Raw genomic sequence first — 19,448 nt, 5'->3', positions numbered from 1 at the left:
AATGTCAGCTCTCTGAATGACCTTTGGTAAATTGCAGCTGCTGAGCTAAATAGGTCTATGTTGTTATATAAACCCTAGTCTGTCACAAAGTAGCTTAACAGAAATTCCAGCAAGCTTGTGTTTGCATGAGATGCTTTATGGGCCTCAGAACAAGAGATGTTAGTCCTATGATTTTGGTCTGTGAGCCAGACCATGAGTTCTGTTTTGACAGTTTGTGTGTGTGTGTGTGTGTGTGTGTGTGTGTGTGTGTGTGTGTGTGTGTGTGTGTGTGTGTGTGTGTGTGTGTGTGTGTGTGCGCGTGCGCGTGCGTGCGCCCGCTCTTGTGGGTGCACAGAGTGGGACAGAAAATGAGGGAATCTAGGTTAGCTCAGTGGCCTGATCATGATCAAACAGTGCTTTCACATTGCTTTCACAGTGCCAGTTTCTTCTATGAGGACTGTAACTGTATACATTAAATCCTCAATTTTAACTCTGTATCTGCCTTGATGCAAGATTTATCCTTTTAGTTTTTTCCCCCCCAGTTTCACTTCACGTCACTGTACACGTAATTAGTGGCGTTAGATGCCTTACCTCCCTCTGTGTTAAACCGGTCCCTGTGCGGTTCGAGCTCTTGAATAGACGCCCCGTCGCCCGGTTTGATGGCACTGCGCATGTGCGCTGCTGACTGGCAGTAATCCGGTGGGCAGCTAGAGATTGCATCTGCGCGCGCTGCCCTTATCATCGAGCGAGTGTAAACCCCAGAGAAGAGAAAAACATGAATATAATGCAATGAAAACAACCTCCCCTGCAAAGACCAACATCAAGGTCGCGCACAAGCACACAGTCGCGCACACAGGACTGTGTTGGAGTGATGCACTGTGGGTAGTGGTGTGTGTGTGGACGTCTGTAAACCGGAGCCTTTGGGCTGCAGCATCTTGGACAGGGGCATAATGGAAAGAAAACGCCAGTTTGGGACCGGTGGAAAACAATCGATCTGGAAGCTCACCAAATCCCGACGGACTCGTTCACATCTGGACGTTTAAACGCATCGTGGGTTCTCATGCGGGGCGGCTTTGCCCTCCAACAATTATCCCGAACGGGTGAACGTTGAGCTCAAGTAAGAAATCTGACAGACTGCTGAACTGGGAAACGTGTTTTATTATTTAAACGACTCCGTTTCGCCAACGCTTCCTACCAATCAAGCCTTTTATCCATGAAACACAGTGCTATGTCTGTCTTTGTTTAAAAAAAAAAACACTGAGACTCCAGTAGATCATCCAAGGCCTTACACTCAGTGTCTCTTCTAAAACTACAACGCGATTTTTTTTTATGTCACTTGGGACAAGGAATATTGGTGCCTCTGCCTGCACTCTGCACTGTTTTTTATTTGGATGGTTGCCTACTGTCACCCAAAATTATCAGTTGACCTGTTCGCCTTTATGTAGCCCACATTGACTTCGATAGAATAGTTAGCAACCAAAGTATTTAACATGCATGTAGATGTACTGTAGCGATCAGAAACCTGTACATTTTTGTCCATGTTTTACTACAGACCGTTAACAGAAGCGATTTCTCGCCCATGCGTATTTCAGTGTAGCAGTAATAAAAGTCGAGCAGAAGCGGAACCTCCGGTTGTCTCCGAGGAGGCAGTTCTTCCTGAAAGTAAGCAGGGGGAAGGAAGGGGTTATCCGCGGGTCTGTGGTGCCTAATAGATGCCAAATATCTAGCGTGTTTTGAGGAGAATCCGCAGTTTATCCTTCGCATCCTCCGTTGACCCAGTCTGGATTTGACAAGCGACACGGGACGCCGATCTCTAATCGCTTCAAACTACACCTTCCACCCTCGTCTTCCAACGAAAGTCCCTATTTAAAACCCCCTCTACTTCAGCTGTGTTGCTGTGTTTTTACCATCGTAGCTGGATTGCTGTTTGATAAGAGAAAATAGCCTGATTTTTTTGGCATGCATTTTAACTTGCGACACATGCAAGCGGTGGAACAGACATTCCATTAAAAGACTGAAACCGTATCCGTTAAGGAGTGGGCTTGGGACAGTCTGCGCGTGATAGTCAGTAATCCCCGCAGCAGCTGGAGAAAGATGAGCCTGGGTCATACCGACAGCGCCAAAGAGTTTTCGTTGAAGCAGCAAGACGATGCATTCTGAAGCTCTTGGAGTGTAGCACAGGCGTTTTAACCCTGTACTTGTGTCTGAATGCATTGTGGTTCTCTTGCAATTGCCAACCTGTATGGTCAGTCAGAGAAACACATAATCATCATCATCATCATCAAGAGGATCTGTTGACAACCTAGAACCATATAAATGATTCTGTCATTTATATGGTCATGACCTGAGTCAGTTACACTTTCTTTGGAGATTACAACTCTAATGCTTGTCATTTTTCATGGACTATTGGTTGCCATTTTTTTCCGGAACATTCTGTGTTTTCTCAAACATATTTCGGAGACTGAGGGTTCTTGGACTTTGTCAGCCTGATGTTGCATGGCCTCCTGACCTCCACTGTCGCTCAGATTCATTGAGTGACTTCAGTCCGTCCACTAGGTCATGGAGTGGGGCTTCAGGATGGTCGAGAACACATGACTTTCTGTGGCTCCTGTACTGGTGTATGAGAGAGAGAGAGAGCGAGAGAGTGTGTGTGCACACTCAGAACTGAGCATCCCCTCACCCCCTCAGGGGAGGAAAGAGAAAGAAGTCGGCTAATATTTGCCCTGTCACAGGGGTAAACACCTTGTACGGAGCTTGCTCGCAGTTGTCGTGGCGATGGGAAGTTCAGCCTCTTCGCTTACAGCAGAGACCGAGTCGGAACACGGGTTCCGTCCGGCACCTTATCCGGGCGCCCCCTCTGTAGGCTGGCTGAGGAACAGCCATAGCAGCCCAGTGTGGGGGACCACCTTCATCACGCGCCAGCAGCAGAATCCTCCTATACCACACAGAGAGCGCAGGTAACCTAACCCACATGAAGGCATTTGCTTCCATTCACACATAGTCTCACCCACACAAGATTTACCCAGACCTCTAAATACAACAAGCCTGGATAGAAGCCAGTGTGTGTGTCTCTGTGTGTGTGTGTGTGTGTGTGTGTTTCTGTTTCTGTATGCCCGTGTCTGTGTCTCTTGGGGAATGATAGAGACCCATGCTGCTTCACCAAACTGAATCAGTTAGATGGTGTGTTTTTTTGAGGCAGATTTCTGTCAAGTGTTTGATAACCAATGGCTAAATCCTGTTTCTTAGCGCTGCAGGAGGTAAACTCCACTGTTGGGGGACCTGACCTGCCTTCACTGTTTCCTATTAGGTGTCAGATCTGAGTCATCTCAAACTGGCATACAAAGCCGCAGGTACACAAAGCAATGTTTGAGAAGCTGGAGAGGAGTGGAGAGGGACACAGGCAGTCCCCTCCTCGGTAGCCCACCTAGCAGCCAGGGCAGGCAACACCTGCTTGATCAGCTATGTCCTCAGGGGTTCCTGCAAAGAGCACATATACTCCTCTATCTGGCACCTTTGTAGAGAATGTGTAGGAACATATCACAACACTAGATTTTTTTCCCTTTGATAGTCTGGGTGTGTAGAGCTTATGCTCAGTAAGACACGGGAGTCTCGCTGTTGAAGCTAGCTCTGAGGGTGATGGGGGAAGTGATTAATGACAGTGTTAGTATACCTCATGCTTAAATAACGCAGATATGAATCTCTTGCATCCAGCCTCCACTTGTGTTATTGAATGTCTGAGGGTGGAGCTAGCAGGAGGCGAAATTCCCACATAATTGTTTTTGGAATGGCCTTGTAGTGAACTCCTCTGTGGGCAGTTGGGAGTAACTGTCACGAAAAATGATAGTGTTTGTGTGTGTGTGTGTGTGTGTGTGTGTGTGTGTGTGTGTGTGTGTCTGGTATGTTGACAGATGGCTAGGCCGGACAGATGGCTGAATACTACACTGACCACTGTAATCACCAAATCAGAGGACCCCAACCAGCTAGCATTAGCTTTAGCCTTAAGGTGCTTCTCCAATAGGTTATATTGTTAGGTACACTGTGTGAGATGACTGGAGATTCTCTCAATAAGGCATTAGTTCTACACTCTAAGAAGTAATGTGTTAAAATTACACATTGCTGTGTGTGCTCAGTAGGGCTGGGATAAACTATTCTTTTTTAAACGATTAATCTAGCGATTATTTTTTCGATGCATCGATTAATCTAACGATTCATTTTTTCAGTCCGATTCGATTTCGATTCGATTCTCGATTATCTCCCAATTAATTCACTAATAGCAACGTATACATGTTTATTTACATATATGAATGAAAAAACATGAATTCTTTAACATTGCAATATATGTTTATTGCTCTTAAGATTCCAAAATAAAAGACTATACAAGTGCAAAGTAATGCATTCTTAGTCAGAGGTAGCATTCAATAAAGTTCAGTAGTGTATGTCTAATTGAGTGCGTCATTTTAAGACGTTCGTGTGGGAATCCTTGCAATTAACATTAACACAGTTAAAAGGCTGCTGATGTGTGGATGCAATTCATAACGTAGTTAGTTCAAATAACGGTTCGTACTTCTCCTTTGGACAAGCACTTTTGAGTCTTGGAAAACACTTTTCCATTTACATCGGGATTTTGCAAACATTCAGAGTCAATAAAATGAGCCTGAGTAACGAATACAAGCAGCTGCAAGTAAGCATGCTAAACTTGACATCCAAACAGTATTCTAACGTTAGCTTTGAAATACTGCTTGATTGCATACTGTAACTTAACTTAGTTTAGTCTCCTCAATGTACTATGTTGTGATAAGACCTTAGCAGAGTTTACCTTAACTTTAATGCTGCAGTTTTGAACAAATTTGCGCAGCATGGTCACGATGCTAAGCGGATTTAATAGCAATTTAGCCCACTGTGTTCTATGCAGTGCTTTTATGTGGCAACAACAATGGTGAATAATTTGTTAAATGCAAATGCAGAGGAGGAGCAGCGGGCTCGTTACGAGAGAGAGCGGGCGGGGCGAGGAAAGGCTGTGTGGGTAAAAAGTGCAGCTCAATGAAATTATCTTATCTTTAATTTAGTAGGACTACAACATAGAACATCAATGTGTGGTGGCCGGTTTTGATTTCGTGGTGCCCAGCCACAGATTAGTCAACGTATGGAAAACACTGAAGGTGTAAAATTAAAAATATTTAGCAGCACATGTTATGCTTGACGAATCGACGCTCATATTTTGCGTCGACGTCATCGATTACGTCGACGCATTGTCCCAGCCCTAGTGCTCAGGGACAACACATTTTTGTGTCAATTTCAACACAGCAATTGTGTGGCTGGGCGAAAGGTTAAAGACAAATTTCAACAAACAACATTTTAACCCACCCAGCCAGTCACACAATTTGGCTATCTCCACATAATTGCGGTGTTGAAATTGACACAAAATGTGTTGTCCCTGAGCACACACAGCAATGTGTCATTTTAACACATTACTTTTTAGAGTGTACCTCAGTGTTTCCCACAGAATTGGATTCAATTTGTGGCGGTAGCTGACTTGGACAAGGGGGGGGTGGGGTCGTCTTGGTAGTGTATAGGTCTAATTGAGTGCCTGTCACTTGAGGGAACCCTTGCAAATTGCAATTGTAACACAGTTTAAAGGCTGCTTATGTGTGGATGCAATTCATAACGTTTTCTACATAGTTAAAATAAAGGTTCGTACTTCTCCTTGGGACAAGCACTTTTGAATTTTGGAAAACACTTTTCCATTTACATCGGGATTTCGCAAACATTTAGTGTCAGAGTCAATAAAATGAGACCTTCAACGAAATTGACAAGCAGCTGTAAGTAGGCTAAGCATGGTAAATTCGACATCCAAACAGTATTCTAACGTTAGCTTTGAGATTCTGCTTGATTGCATAACTTAACTTAGTTTAGTCTCTTCAATGTAGTCTACTATGTTGTGATAAGATCTTAGCAGAGTTAACTTCAATGCAGCAGTTTTGAACAAATTTGCGCAGCATGGTCACGATGCTAAGCGAATTTAATAGCAATTTAGCCAGACGTCTTCTATGCAATGATTCTATGTGGCAACAACAATCCTTCAACAATCGTGAATATTTTGTGAATTGCACATTTAGAGGAGGGGCAGCGGGCTACGAGAGAGAGCGGGGCGGGGCAAGGCAAGGAAAGGCTGCGTGCGTAAAAAGCGCAGCTCAATGGCAATGCAAGGATTTGATCTTATATTTAATTTAATTTAAATTCAATTCAATTAAACATACAATATTTATGTGTGGCGGCCGATTTTTATTTTGTGGCGCCCCGCCACAGATTAGTCAATGTATGGGAAACACTGTACCTGTTATTTATTCTCTAAAGAAAGTATTAGCTTTATTAATATCAGTGAGTGTGAATTCATGTTACTTTGTTGAGAAACAATGGCTTGCTAGCAGAGTGGTATTGGCTTGAGGTGAAGTGACTTAATTTGGTCCAAAGTCCATAGTACATACTTTTAGTGACCATGTCATGGTCATGGCAATCATTGCAGTAATCAATAGACCAAAGGGCTGAAAACCTACCAGAACTACACTCATAGCTAGCACGAGTCTTTGATGATTTGTGGATGCTCTGACCCGCTCAGTGAATGAACCAGAGCTACAGCAGTGGAAATGCTAATGTCTACTGACAGCAGCACCGCTGAAGACATTAACCAGTTCCCTGAGAAATACGCTCATCGTCTCTCTCCCCAACCCCCCCCCAAGCATTTTCTTTGCGTCATGAGTCAGCTACTCTGTACAGAACAGAGTGTGTGTGTGTGTGTGTGTGTGTGGGGGGGGCATTGCTCACCTCTGAGTGTGCTTCGGAGGAAACTGGGCATGGACTGGAATTTTTTTTATTTTCATTTCCTGTACTCTTAACATGGCAGTCCACATAAAGGGCACTTCCTAGAGTCCACTGCCTGCTATACTTGTTTGGTCTGTTCAGTAGAATTGCATAGAACATCCCTGTCTCCAGTTGTATTCTGAGATCCAAGGGCATGGTTTTGTTCTTCAGTGTTCCATGACCGTGGACATCCATTGAACAGACACACACACACACACACACACACACACACACACATACCCACACTCCCATGTTTACTGTTTCAAACTAGCAAATATAAAGGTCCCTTTCGCCTCACTGATAGATTGAGGGGCACTGAAGTAAAAAACAGTTGTTGCTGAGTCATTTGAGTGCAGTTGTGTGTGTGTGTGTGTGTGTGTGTGTGTGTGTGTGTGTGTGTGTGTGTGTGCCCTGTGTGCAATGGGCTGTTATTGATTTCGGTGGAAGAGTATCAGATGGCCATACGCTCCAAGCTTGTCATTTATTCAGCAGTCTCTTCCCAGAACTAGACATATGCACACACGTGACCACAGGGATATGAGTGTGCTACTGTTTCAGATAATGCATGCCTGTGTGACAGCTTATTGTCCTTGTACTTAAAACCCTACTGTGAACATTACCAGCACCAGCCCATGCATTGGTTGTTATTCCTTTTTTTTTGAGTCCGAAGTTGGAATTACTCAAGCAGTTTATCTACCCGGGGGCCTTGGGACTGTTTGTCTATGTGTGTGTGTGTGTGTGTGTGTGAGGGAGGGAGAGAGGTTATCTTGGCTCAGTGTGTATGTTTCCACAGCACAGTGTTGAGGGCTTGACAGTGTTTATGTGGTGCCTTATGCTGTGTGTGCATCCCCATAGCAACAAGCTTCTGTCTCCGTCACCAATCAAATACCAGTACAGTCAGCTGAGTTTTCTCTTTCTCAGTCTCTCAGTCACTCACTACACACACATGCACATACACACACACACACACACACACACACCACACGCAGACTGCCGTGTGCAGAAACTCAATTTACTCTTTAGGAATAGCCTGTGTGCAGATATGCACTCACTTCAACATAAAGGCACACACACACACACACACACACACAGGGTCAGACACAGCCCTATGCTGAAACACTCCTCTCCAGTGTGAGTGTAATACGTTTAGGCAGGCCTAAGCAGGCTGTGACTGAGAATGAATTATGAAAACATTTTTCCTGTGTGTGTGCATGGGTGTGTGTGAGTTTGTGTATGTGTGCATGCCTGCATGTCTGTGAGAGACTCTGTCTGTGGGAAAGAGGGAGAAGGGTTTTACAGATACTTTTTGAACGACAAGTTGCTTCAAGTGTTCCTCTCTCTCACCTTTTCACAGTTGCTGGAGAGCCACTGTGTGTGTGTGTGAGAGAGAGAGAGAAAAAGATAGAGTTGAGTGTGTGTGAGAAAGAGAGAGTTGTGTGCGTGTGTGTTTGAGCTAGAGAGAGTTGTATGCGTGTGTGTGTGTGTTTGAGCTAGAGAGAGAGTGTGTGTGTGTGTGTGTGTGTGTGTGTGTGTTAGTGCTGAATCAGTGTTTTCTCCTCCTGTGCCGGGATGTGAGTGCTGCTGGTCCCATAGACGGCGGGTTTGAGGAACTGCTGAGGGTGAGCAGTAGGGGGGTGGTGGAGCGAGCTCCGCTCTTTACAGGAAGCCTGACGACGGCGAGACTACTCTCAGGACATATTTCTTTCCAGTGAAGCATCCCATCACCATGAATTCAGCATGCTGCTGGGGGGGGTTGTAGCGCAGAGCCGCAGTTGCATCGGCCTCACTGTCCACAAACGGGCCCGGTGCCCATGGGGACCCAGGTTTGAATTCAGCCCGAGGTCATTTCCTGAACCCATTGCTCGTCTCTCCCACTCATTTCCTCTCTTCCCTGTCCTATCGAATAAAGGCTAAAAAGCCCAAAAATATCACTTCAAAGAGAACGTATATGCTGGTGTATTTTGAGTCTCACTCAAACCCTCGGTGCGTCAGTGCTCCAGGACTTTGGTCCACACTGGCCAAACATAGCGAGGTAAATATGAGCTGTGGGAAGAAGAGGGAACTGAATGGAGTCCCCCCGTGCGCCGCGGAGGCGCTCTGCCCTTGACATCCGTGTGTGGAACCTTCACTCGCTCTTGTTGTTGTGAGCACAGAGCACTCCAATGTCACTCTGCGAAAGCAATATCTGTTCCTGTACTAGAGCAAACAGACCCTGCGAGGAGAGTGTGGCTAGAGAGGGGGGGGGGGGCTGTGAGCGGTCGTTGGTAAGGCTAGAGAAAAACGGTTCCTTTTAGCAGCGAACAGACAGAGTAGCCAAATAAATTCATAGAATTTGAATGAGCCTCATGAAAATTCATCCTTGGGGTTGTGAAGACTACCCTGTCCTTCTCAAAACCGAAGAAACGGCATCAGAAATATCACAGTTTACAAACACTTATTAGTCAGTTATTACAACGTAGCTAAGAGCTGGGGCTGTTGGAATGTCAGAGGTAAACAGGCTTCTGCTTGTCAGAATAAAGATGGTGCCTGTTTTTTTAGCAAGTAAACAGCCTTAGGGCTGATGAGGTCCTTATTTTGATTTGATTGACTATATAATGGAGTGATTATAGGGGATTAGTTTTATTATACTGTAGGTGGTAGAACTTGTTGAACTTTCCTGACATGACCAGGTCAGACAAGCACAATGTTCTTGGCCTTGCATGTGTGATGCCTAAATGATGTTTTTCCAGCCTTGTGTGTCTAGTCAAACAATCAGACTCTACAGTTCACAAATCAGCTCAAATTCTACTACAAACTACTTACCCTCTGATGCCCATTTTTAAATTTTGTTTTTTCACAAATCAGCTCAAATTCTACTACAAACTACTTACCCTCTGATGCCCATTTTTAAATTTTGTTTTGAAAAGAATTTATCTTCGGTTACACTTTACTTGACAGTGTCGACATAAGAGTGACATGACATTGTCATGAACGTGTCATAAACAAGTCATAAACGTTTATGACATAACGCTTTTGTTATTTAGTGTCATTCGGGTTTTATCATAACAAGTTAGGTTAGGATTAGGGTTAGGAGGATTTCAGTTAGGTGCTATTGCCTGATGTTGTAATGTATGAGTGAACTTAGCAAACATGTGGTGTCTGTAGAAGCACACCTGCTTCCTGGTCTTGGCTTCTAGCTTGCCTATCCTGCTTTCGATCTTGTGTGTATGGCTGCACTTTGGCCACGCCAGCTGGAAAAACGTGATTTTGAAGTCACACTTGTGCTTGCAAGGCCGGGAACGCTGAGTGTATCTAGCCAAATAGGAAGATTACCAGCAAGAGTTGCAGCACCGTGGAATGGCACTGTATGCGAGCCTATGCCTATTAGCAGGTACATTGCAAAAGAACATCCAGCAAACCTTCTTCCAAGGTCAGGAGAATTATCATCAGCTATTGAATATGACTTGAAATGTGGCTTGACCCCTCCAGCCATGGACTGATGGGGTGGGTCAGTTTTTTACAGTCTTGTGCAGGGGATATGTGATGACCGGTTTATTACCCTACAGTCGGTGGACATCCCCCTTTTGCCTTGTTTATCTTCTGCTATCTAGAACGGTCACGTGTAGTTCCTCTTTGTGTTCAGACTGCACATACACTCTCCCTGACTCCAACAGCCACATTACTGTGGTCCTGCCCCAGCTGATGGCCAGGATCTACAGGATGTTGGAGCTGACCTGTAGATTTTTGTGGATGAATGGATGAGACGGGTCAATGTATTTGTAGTTTTTGAACCTGACTCTCTTTCTTTCTTTTCTTCTTTCTTTCTCTCTCTCTTTCTTCCTCTCTTTCTCTCTGTCTGTCTGTCTGCCTTTCTCTCTCTCCTCTCTGTCTGCTTCTCCTCTCTCTCTCTCTGATATGAGCTGTGCAGACGGGATGAGTCACTCTGATGTCAGGGTGCGTTACCCTCATCTGATTCCACACACACCCATAGACCCTCACGCTCCGTGGCACGAATATGTGCACAGACACTCATGGGGCAACACTTATTTGCTCCTTTTCACGCACGCATGCATGGAGACAACACACACACACACACACACACACACACACACCCATTCTTGCATCATATGAGCATGACAGGACCGCTCCCTCTCCAGCTGAGGCCTGGTGCGTGACGTGATTGGTGGTGAGTGGCTGAGAGGGGAATGGAGAGTTTTCGGTCGGTCGGGGTGCACACACACACTTTTTCCCTGCGCCAAAGGAAGTCACGTCTCTCGAGCTTACACTCAACACACACTCACATGTGCACCTCTCAGCCAATGAAGCCAACCAGACCACACACTCATACACACACAAACAGGCAATTTTGGAAGAACTTCTTGGGTTGTTTTTCTGTCTGCCACACATAACCACATTCTCTCTCACTCACACACACTCTAACACACACACACACACACACAGACAATCTCACATTCCCATCTACAGACACATTCACACGAACCCAAGTAAAGATTCACTCTTGAAATATGCAGCATAGCCTAGATAGAGCTGGCAGATTTGAACAGGAAACTTTATGTGCCCTCTCTCTCCTCCAGTGAAGGCCTCCACAGCGCCCCTGGTGGTGTATGGCAGGACTGCAGGGATCAGACAGTGGGCTTGTGGCCAGACCTGAGGAGTCTGTGCTAATGACTGTTGCTCAAAGGCCAAGTGTGTGTTTGTGTGCGAGCAGCAGAATGTGTGTGTTTTCAGCTGAGTAATTTTGGCCACATGTCTTGCTGTGTGTGTCTTGCTGTGCCCACTACAGCACTCTGCGCTCACTGTGACATGTGCTAGTGGACACAGACACACATATACACACACACACACACACACACACACACACACACACACACACACACACACACAATAGGGCTGCCAAGGCTCAGCACAATTACCAAACGGCTGCGACGGACTACTGATACCATCGTCACTGAGCGAGGGTTTCAAATGCAAAAATCACTCTTTGTCTATATAACCCAGCAGGAAACTGTAGAAGAGGTTTTGATGTGTCTTGTATTATGCATGGTCTTTGGGTGTGCTTGTTAAATATATGGCATTAGTTTTCAGCAGGGCTTTGTGTGTGTTGCTTTTGTCTCTCACTCTATGTGTTCGTGTGTGTGTGTGTGTGTGTGTGTGTGTGTGTGTGTGTGTGTGTGTGTGTGTGTGTGAGAGTGTGTGTGCGTGCCTGCTTGGGGCTGTGTGTGGGTGTGTCGTACTTGCCAGCTTATGCAGTGCAGTGACTTGAGTGCTGAGCGAGACCGCTCTCTCAGACTGTACAAAAGGCCAAGGACAGAGTTGTGTGTGTGTGTGCGTGTGTGTGTGTGATACACTGCCCTCAATATCCCCCAGAGGCACCCTTTCTTCTTGTGCAGAGGACAACATCTCTCGCATTTGTGCTGTCTCTTGCTCTGAAACACTTTCTCACTCTGTTGTCTCTCACTCTGTCTCTCCCCACCCATCTCTCCACTCTCTCTTCCACCATGTAAAATGCATCTGAATAGAGCTGCATTACCAAGGCACAGTAATAATGACCAACCTCCCCATCACCGGAATTGAAATGTTGTATTGGAAAATGCTGTTATGCATCAGAATGTAAAACCTTGTTTTAATGATGTTTTTGCTCTCTCTCTCTTTCTCTCTCTTTCTCTCTTTCTTTCTCTCTCTTTTTCTCTCTCTTTCTCTCTCTTTTTCTGTCTGTCTTTCTCTCTCTCTGTCTCTCTCTCTCTTTCTTTCTCTCTTTTTCTCTCTTTTTCTCTTTTTCTCTTTCTCTCTGTCTTTCTTTCTCTCTCTCTCTCTCTCTCTCTCTCTCTCTGCAGTCACTCTCACTCACCGGGCTCGATGGCGGCGGTGGTGCGTGGCAGCGGCGAGTGGTCGTGCGGCCGCTGCACCTTCCTGAACCCCGGCGGCTCGCCGCGCTGCTCCATCTGCGAGGCGCCGCGCCAGAAGCCCGACCTGAACCACATCCTGCGCCTGAGCGCCGCCGAGGAGCCGCGCTGGGCCTGCGGCCGCTGCACGCTGACCAACCCGCACGCCGCCGGCGCCTGCTCCGTCTGCGGCAGCGCCGCGCCCAACGGGCCCCAGCTGGCCCTGCCCCAGGTGCCGCCCGCTCCGCCGCCCAAGCCCTCCGTCATCACCGCCGCCGCCGCCGTGCCCCAGGACCCGTCGGCTACGCCCAGCCCCGGGGAGGGCACGCCGCGGGCCGAGGAGCCGTGTCGGCGGCTGGAGGCCTGCTCCAACGGGGAGGTGGTGGTGGAGGTGGGCGTGGCCGGGGGTGTGGTCGTGGGCGTGGCCGGGGGCTGGGCGTGTCCGCGGTGCACGCTGCACAACACGCCGGTGGCCATGTCGTGCTCGGCGTGCGGCGGGCCGCGCAAGCTCTCGCTGCCCAAGATCGATCCCCCCCGAGGCGCTGGTGGTGCCCGAGGTGCGCACGCCCGTGCTGGGCTTCCCTGGGCCCGCCTCCTCCTCCTCCTCTTCCTCCGTCGCCGTCGGCCAGACCACGCCCCTCATCGACCTCACGGAGGACACGCCCCTCCCGGCCACGCCCGAGCCGGTGGTCACACCCCTCTCCTCCTCTTCGCTCCCGCCCGCGTCGCTCCAGAACAACCCCGTCCCGCGCAGCCGCAGGGAGGTGCCGCCCCCGAGCAGACAGTCCGGCGCCGACGCCAAACACGCACACGCGCACACCCCTGCTGCCGCCGTCGAGCCTCTCCTCGGCAAGCGCCTGAGCGTGTTGGAGGAGGAGGACGCGCACCCGCACACACACCCTCACCTGCACGCGCACGGTCCGGTCACCTCGCCTCCCTCCTGGAAGTGCCCCGGTTGCTCGGGGCTGGGCAGTGGCCGCTGCGACGCCTGCCGCTCCACCATCCGCTCCACGTCGTCCACGGCGACCACCTCCTCCTCCTCTTCGTCCTCCTCCTCCTCTTCGGCGTCGGCGGGGGACGTGATCGATCTGGTCGGGGAGTCGGTGCGCTTCACGCCGGCGTCGCCCTCCAGCCCGGACTTCAGCTCGTGGACGTGCTCCAAGTGCACCCTCCGCAACCCCACCTCCACGCCGCACTGCTCCGCCTGCGGCTCCTCCAAGCTACACGGCTTCACCGACGCCTCCTCCACCTCCTCCTCCTCCTCCTCCTCCGCCATCATCGCCCAGCGCCTCCAACCCTCCCACTGCAAGCCTCCCTCGTCCACCTCCTCCTCCTCTGTCACGCCCGTCCCCGCCCCGCGCAAGACCGCCCGCGTCTACCCCTCCCTCGCCGGGGGCTCGTCCTCTTCCTCCTCCTCCTCCTCCTCGTCCTCGTCGTCGCCGGCCGCGGGCTGCTCGCTGGCGGTGGGCGGCGGCGGGGGGGCGTTGGTGGCGGCGGTGGTGGTGGGGGGCCAGTGGGCGTGCCCGGCGTGCACGCTGCTCAACGAGGGCCGCTCCAAGCACTGCGCCGCCTGCCACACGCCGCAGCAGTACGTCACGCTGCGCAAGCTGGGCAAGCCGCTCAAGCGCCGCGAGAGCGTCCACGTGGAGGCCCGCCGACGCACCGACGAGGGAGAGGCCAAGGAGCTGTGGGAGAACATCGTCAGCTTCTGCAGAGAGGTATGGCCACAGAGACTCCACGTGTGTGTGTGTGTGTGTGTGTGTGTATGTGTGTGTGTGTGTGTGTGTGTGTGTGTGTGTGTGTGTGTGTGTGTGTGTGTCCACGCATGTGGACTGTGAGTTGCTGAAATTGAATTGTTCACTTCTGTAGGGAGGTATGGAGAAAGATGGAGATAGTGTGAATGTGAACATTGATTAAATGGCCTTGGGGGAGACATTTTCAGCTGCAGAGTTGTGTGTGTTTATACCTTCGTAGCATATCAATTATGTTAAAGTATTGAATGTGCGTGAGTTAATGTTTGGTTTTGGTACTACAGAGTGAATCGAATGTGACCTGAAAGTGCTCACACGCAAACTCACATTGTGCTTTAATTGATTAACTGCGTCCTCTGATGTGGCTGATTTTAGGGCTGAGTGTGTGTGAATGCTAGCCTAGCCTTTTGGGCTGTTTGTTTGCACTCATTGTGAATCATTGCTTTAGGGTTGGCTTCCCTTTAGAACAAATTCCATTTGAACGATCAGAAGTTGTCACGTCCACTGAATGGCGGCCGACTGGGCTCAGAGAGGATGCTGAGATGGCAGAGAACCTCGTTCCCTTGAAAATTAGTCCCTGAGTCCAGGTCCTGTGACCCCTCATTTCCAATGCTAGCTACATCTTAAAAATAGCCCAAATTGGCAGGAAAAGTGCAGACAGGGCAACCCAGATATGTGCACAATTCTACTGAGGTCAGTGAGTTTGTGTGTGTGTGAGAGAGAGAAAGAGAGTGTGTGTATATGTGTGTGTTTCAGCCATATGTGTATAAATCAAGTGTGTTAGGTGTGAGTGTGAACACCGACACATGCAAGGTGTTGGATGTTGAAACCAAGTGTGTGTAGGGTGGGGGTGAGAGCCTTCACACATACAAGTGTGTGTGTGTGTGTCTGTGTGTGTGTGTGTGTGTGTGTGCGTGCGCGTGCGTGCGTGTTGGCCCTCTTGCACAGGACTTGCTGATGCTGTTCTGTGCTGATGTCGGGTACCTGGCTGGCTGCCTGTCGGTGGCTCTTGTTGTTTGCCCTGGTGAGAAATCGACGGTTGCAGCGCCGGCTGAGCGAATCGTTTATCATCCCGTTGAAACGAGCGTCGGCGGAGCCGCTAGCAGCACACACACACTTACCATTAAACCCACCAGTGCCTGAGCCAGACCCCCACAGAGCAGCTTCAGTGGCCACACCATCTGATTAAAGTGCCCCCCCCCCCCCCCCCACCCACCCACCACCAAATCAGCATCAGGCCCAATTAGGACAAACACGAACATGGTTTGCTGATTTCTTTGGCATTTTACGCCGTCTGCGTGGAAGACAAGAGGATTGTTTTCTTTTGTGTCTACGTGGACCGGTGGGAGCGGCGACTTCAAAAGGCGCTGGTAAATGCCGACATTGGCAGGGGGCAGGACAAACAGCACTCCGCTGAAGGCTCATTTCAAAACACTGGGCTCCCTAACCGTACTGTTTAAGTTCTGTGCTGTACTCCCAGGCTCTGGGGAAACTGATTTAATAGTCTGCTTCTTTCGGTGTTGTTTATCACACAGTGGGCACAGTTGCTTTGTGTGATGGGGCCTGTAGCCAGGGCTTAGGAGAAATGAGCGAGGCTTACTCTCCGTCTTTCTTCTGTCCTGCATGTCTTGTCAGATGCTTTCTCTAAGTATGCTGATTAAAAATATATGTTTTATATATTTTTTTGTTGTTGCAGTAATTGGAATGTTCTTGATTAGCTGTTTAAAAGCAGATGCACAGCGACTGAAGAGTGCTACTGCTGAGTTAGTCAGGTGTGCATCATGGCAGGGACTAGACGCTGTAAGCGTACAGGGCAGGAGGATGGATGAGGAGACGGCGGCCTAAATGACATCCCGTCCATTAGGACAACTGATCAGTTTCATTCATCCAAGCGGCTGTGGTTTTTGGGGCATAGGGAGAAATCTGTTTGTGCCTCCAAACGTTGAACATTGGATGGCCTACCAACAGCTACTGGGTCATTGAGCAGGGCCCTTAGCCTCCTCGAGTGTAGAAAGGCTTTTTATTGAAATCACTCAAATCACTCGCTCGCTGTAGCTTGTGGAAATGCTGTGGGGAGAAATCTACTTGTGAGCTCCTCACAGTGAGTGCCAGTCTTATAACTCTAAGTGCCAGCACTTCTGATTTGAAGTGCCAGTCCTAAAACTGTTCCTATAACTCCTGAGCATAAGCGCCATAAGACTACATAGGGAACCCTTTCTTTGATTTGTTAACAGTGAATGTGTAACTGTAGATGGCACAGCATGGGATTGCTGTATGGCACACAACTACACAGAATTCCTCATACAAACCTTAAATGGGGCCACTTAAAGAGGCTCCCAACAGAGGTTGGAACATTTTGCTGTGTGTGTTGACCACCTACAGGGAAGAATGGATTTTTCTTGTGTAGGTCTATTTTTACCCGTAGTTCCAAATGGGATTTGAGATTTGCCCATTTTTCCATCTTTTCATCATTGACTTGTGCTAGTTAACTAGCTAGTTGTGTAATTTCTCCAGCAATAAATGCAGTTCAATTGGACAGTAAAACTGAAAGGTCTACAAAGAATGTTACTGTCAATTTCTCGTGCATCAACCACAGATCAGTCATTTTTCCGTCATTCTTGATGTTTCAAAGAAAAGTAGGGCAACTGTATTCATCCTGACTATCAAAGCTCACACGGTAACACTTTATAATAACTACACACAATTAATCATTTATTAAGCATTTGTAAACTATTAGTAAATGGATTGTTCGTCATTTGTAAAGTATTGCTCATACATTATTTCTCATTAGTAAAGCATTTGTACACACAGTTATAAATGGTTTATAGTTATAATGGTTTATAGTAAATAAGCCTATATCTAAAATATGTTTATAAATAAATTTGAATACTTAATAAATTATGCAATGCTAATTTGTTGATGAAGTAATATTTCCATTATTTAACAGTTGTTACATACATGCACTAATGATTAGTTCAGATGTGGATACATGTTTTAGAAACCACCTCCTAATACTATAAGTCATGATTAACTCAGGAGTTACAAGTGGTTAGTTAATGATATTTTGTGAGCTCATCTAAAGTAAGGACTTTCTATGCATTGCAATACATTTACAAATGAATTGTAAAAGTTACATTTACATTCATTCATTCATTCATTCATTCATTCATTCACTTAGCAGACAATTTTATCCATAACGACTTACACTGTGTGTACAAATGCTTTACTAATGAGGAATAATGTGCAACATTTTTACAAATGATGAACAGACCATTTACTAATAGTTTACAAATGCTTAACAAATTATGAATTGTGTGTATTTATTATAAAGTGTTACCGCTCACGCAAGCTCTCCCAGCGACACTCTCCAAGTCTCAGGCAAACTTCACTTCCCCACATATCTGCTTGACCAGTTCATTGGTTTTCCGAAAGACCATTTGCTGAGTCAAAGTCCAAAGTCAGCATTCCAACTTACCCATTTTTAAGTGGACACACATTGGATCACACATGAAAACACACACGCACACACACACACCCTGAAATGGGGCCATCCATGTGGAAGAGTGGAGTGATGTGTAGCCTGTGGTGGCAGGCCAGGCTCACTCTCTGCTTGAGTGGCAGTCAGTGTGATTATGGACCTCATCCGCACACAATGGAGACCCACCAAACAGTACAGAAATGAATATGACATTTCATCAAGAAAATCCAACTACTCTCCAGTGATGGGGGGCCAAGCAGTATTGGGTGGTTACAGAGGTGCAGAGATGTATGTGCTCTCTCTCTCTCTGACACACACGTACACACATAGTATGTAAATTAATATTTTGGAGCATGAAAAGATATCTGTTCATTAAGTTGAGATCTGTACATTGTAATGAATGTTTTCATTCAGAAGCAAGTGTGTGCACATGTATAGAATTAAACAGATCTTCTGGGGGGGGGTTTGCCTTCGTAAACTCCCCTTATTTTTCAGCCCCTACATCTTTCTCTTTTCCACCTCCCCCCCCCTATCTATCTATCTATCTATCTATCTATCACTCTCCCTGTTCCCCTCTCCATCTCCCTCTCCTTTCATCCATGACTCTGTGACTCTGTGCGTTCACACTAAGGTGAACTCAGAGGTGTATTTTTAGAAACAGTCATAGCAGCAATTATACAGCTCCCCAAAGCGGACATAATCACACACACTCTCTCTTTCTCTCTCTCTCTCTCTCTCTCTCTCTCTCTCTCTCTCTCTCTCTCTCTCTCTCTCTCTCTCTCTCTCTCTCTCGCTCTCTCCCCTGCAGGCCTATAACTGAATGCACCTCATCCTTAGATTGTGTGTGTGCAAATATATACCTTTGTGTATGCGCTAGAGAGAGCAGGGAAGGTTTTGTGTGTGTGCGTGCGCCTTGTAGGTTGAATAATGCATTAGAGTTGGATTGTCTGTAGGTTGGAGAGACTGAGGAAGAGACTGATATTAATGAAAATAATGAAGTGAGTGTGTGTGTGTGCACATGCACATGCACATTTCACATTTCCTAGAAATGGAGGTTTTATCATAATGCTGTGGAGTGAATGAAGGGAAGTGATGGACTCTTGCTGGATGAATAAGTGACCACTCTTTTACCATTTTCTCTCTCTCTCTCTCCCTCTTTGTCTGATAGTGAAGTAAACTGAAAAGTCAAAAAGCCCCCCCCCCCCCTCTCTCTCTCTCCTCTCTCTCTCTCTCTCTCTCTCTCTCTATCTATCTTTTTTTCTCTCTTTCACTGTCATTCACACACACACACACACACACACTGCCACCCATGCCAACACAAGGCCTTTCTCTGCCTCTGTAGGATGCTTGTGACCAGTGAATTGGCCACTGTCACCCCTTCTCCCCAACTTGTGTATGTATGTGGGTGGGTGGATGTGTGTGTGGGTTTGTTTGTTTGTTTGTTGCATTTTGACCCATACAAACGTCTTTATGAAACTGTGCTCAATGAAATGTCAAACA

The 19,448-nt window shown here is 47.4% G+C and overlaps 1 protein-coding gene across 1 annotated transcript in view; it reads left to right on the top strand.

Moving 5' to 3' along the window:
* Window positions 1-607: 607 nt before the first annotated feature.
* capn15 (calpain 15) overlaps window positions 608-19,448 on the top strand; it is a 38,415-nt gene continuing 19,574 nt past the window's right edge. The window contains 3 exon segments of the mRNA XM_076298567.1: window positions 608-2,936; window positions 12,672-13,245; window positions 13,247-14,437. Of these exon segments, the coding sequence (XP_076154682.1) occupies window positions 2,755-2,936; window positions 12,672-13,245; window positions 13,247-14,437 (1,947 nt within the window). The 5' untranslated portion in view covers window positions 608-2,754.

This window comes from Alosa pseudoharengus, unplaced genomic scaffold (assembly GCF_046254945.1).
Source record: "Alosa pseudoharengus isolate Yale_2024_CS ecotype anadromous, Long Island Sound unplaced genomic scaffold, YU_APseudo_1.1 YU_APseudo_1.1_scf_21, whole genome shotgun sequence".
Taxonomy (NCBI): Eukaryota; Metazoa; Chordata; class Actinopteri; order Clupeiformes; family Clupeidae; genus Alosa; species Alosa pseudoharengus.
Note: the sequence above shows the minus strand (reverse complement) of the source record. Positions and strands in the feature narration are given on the sequence as shown.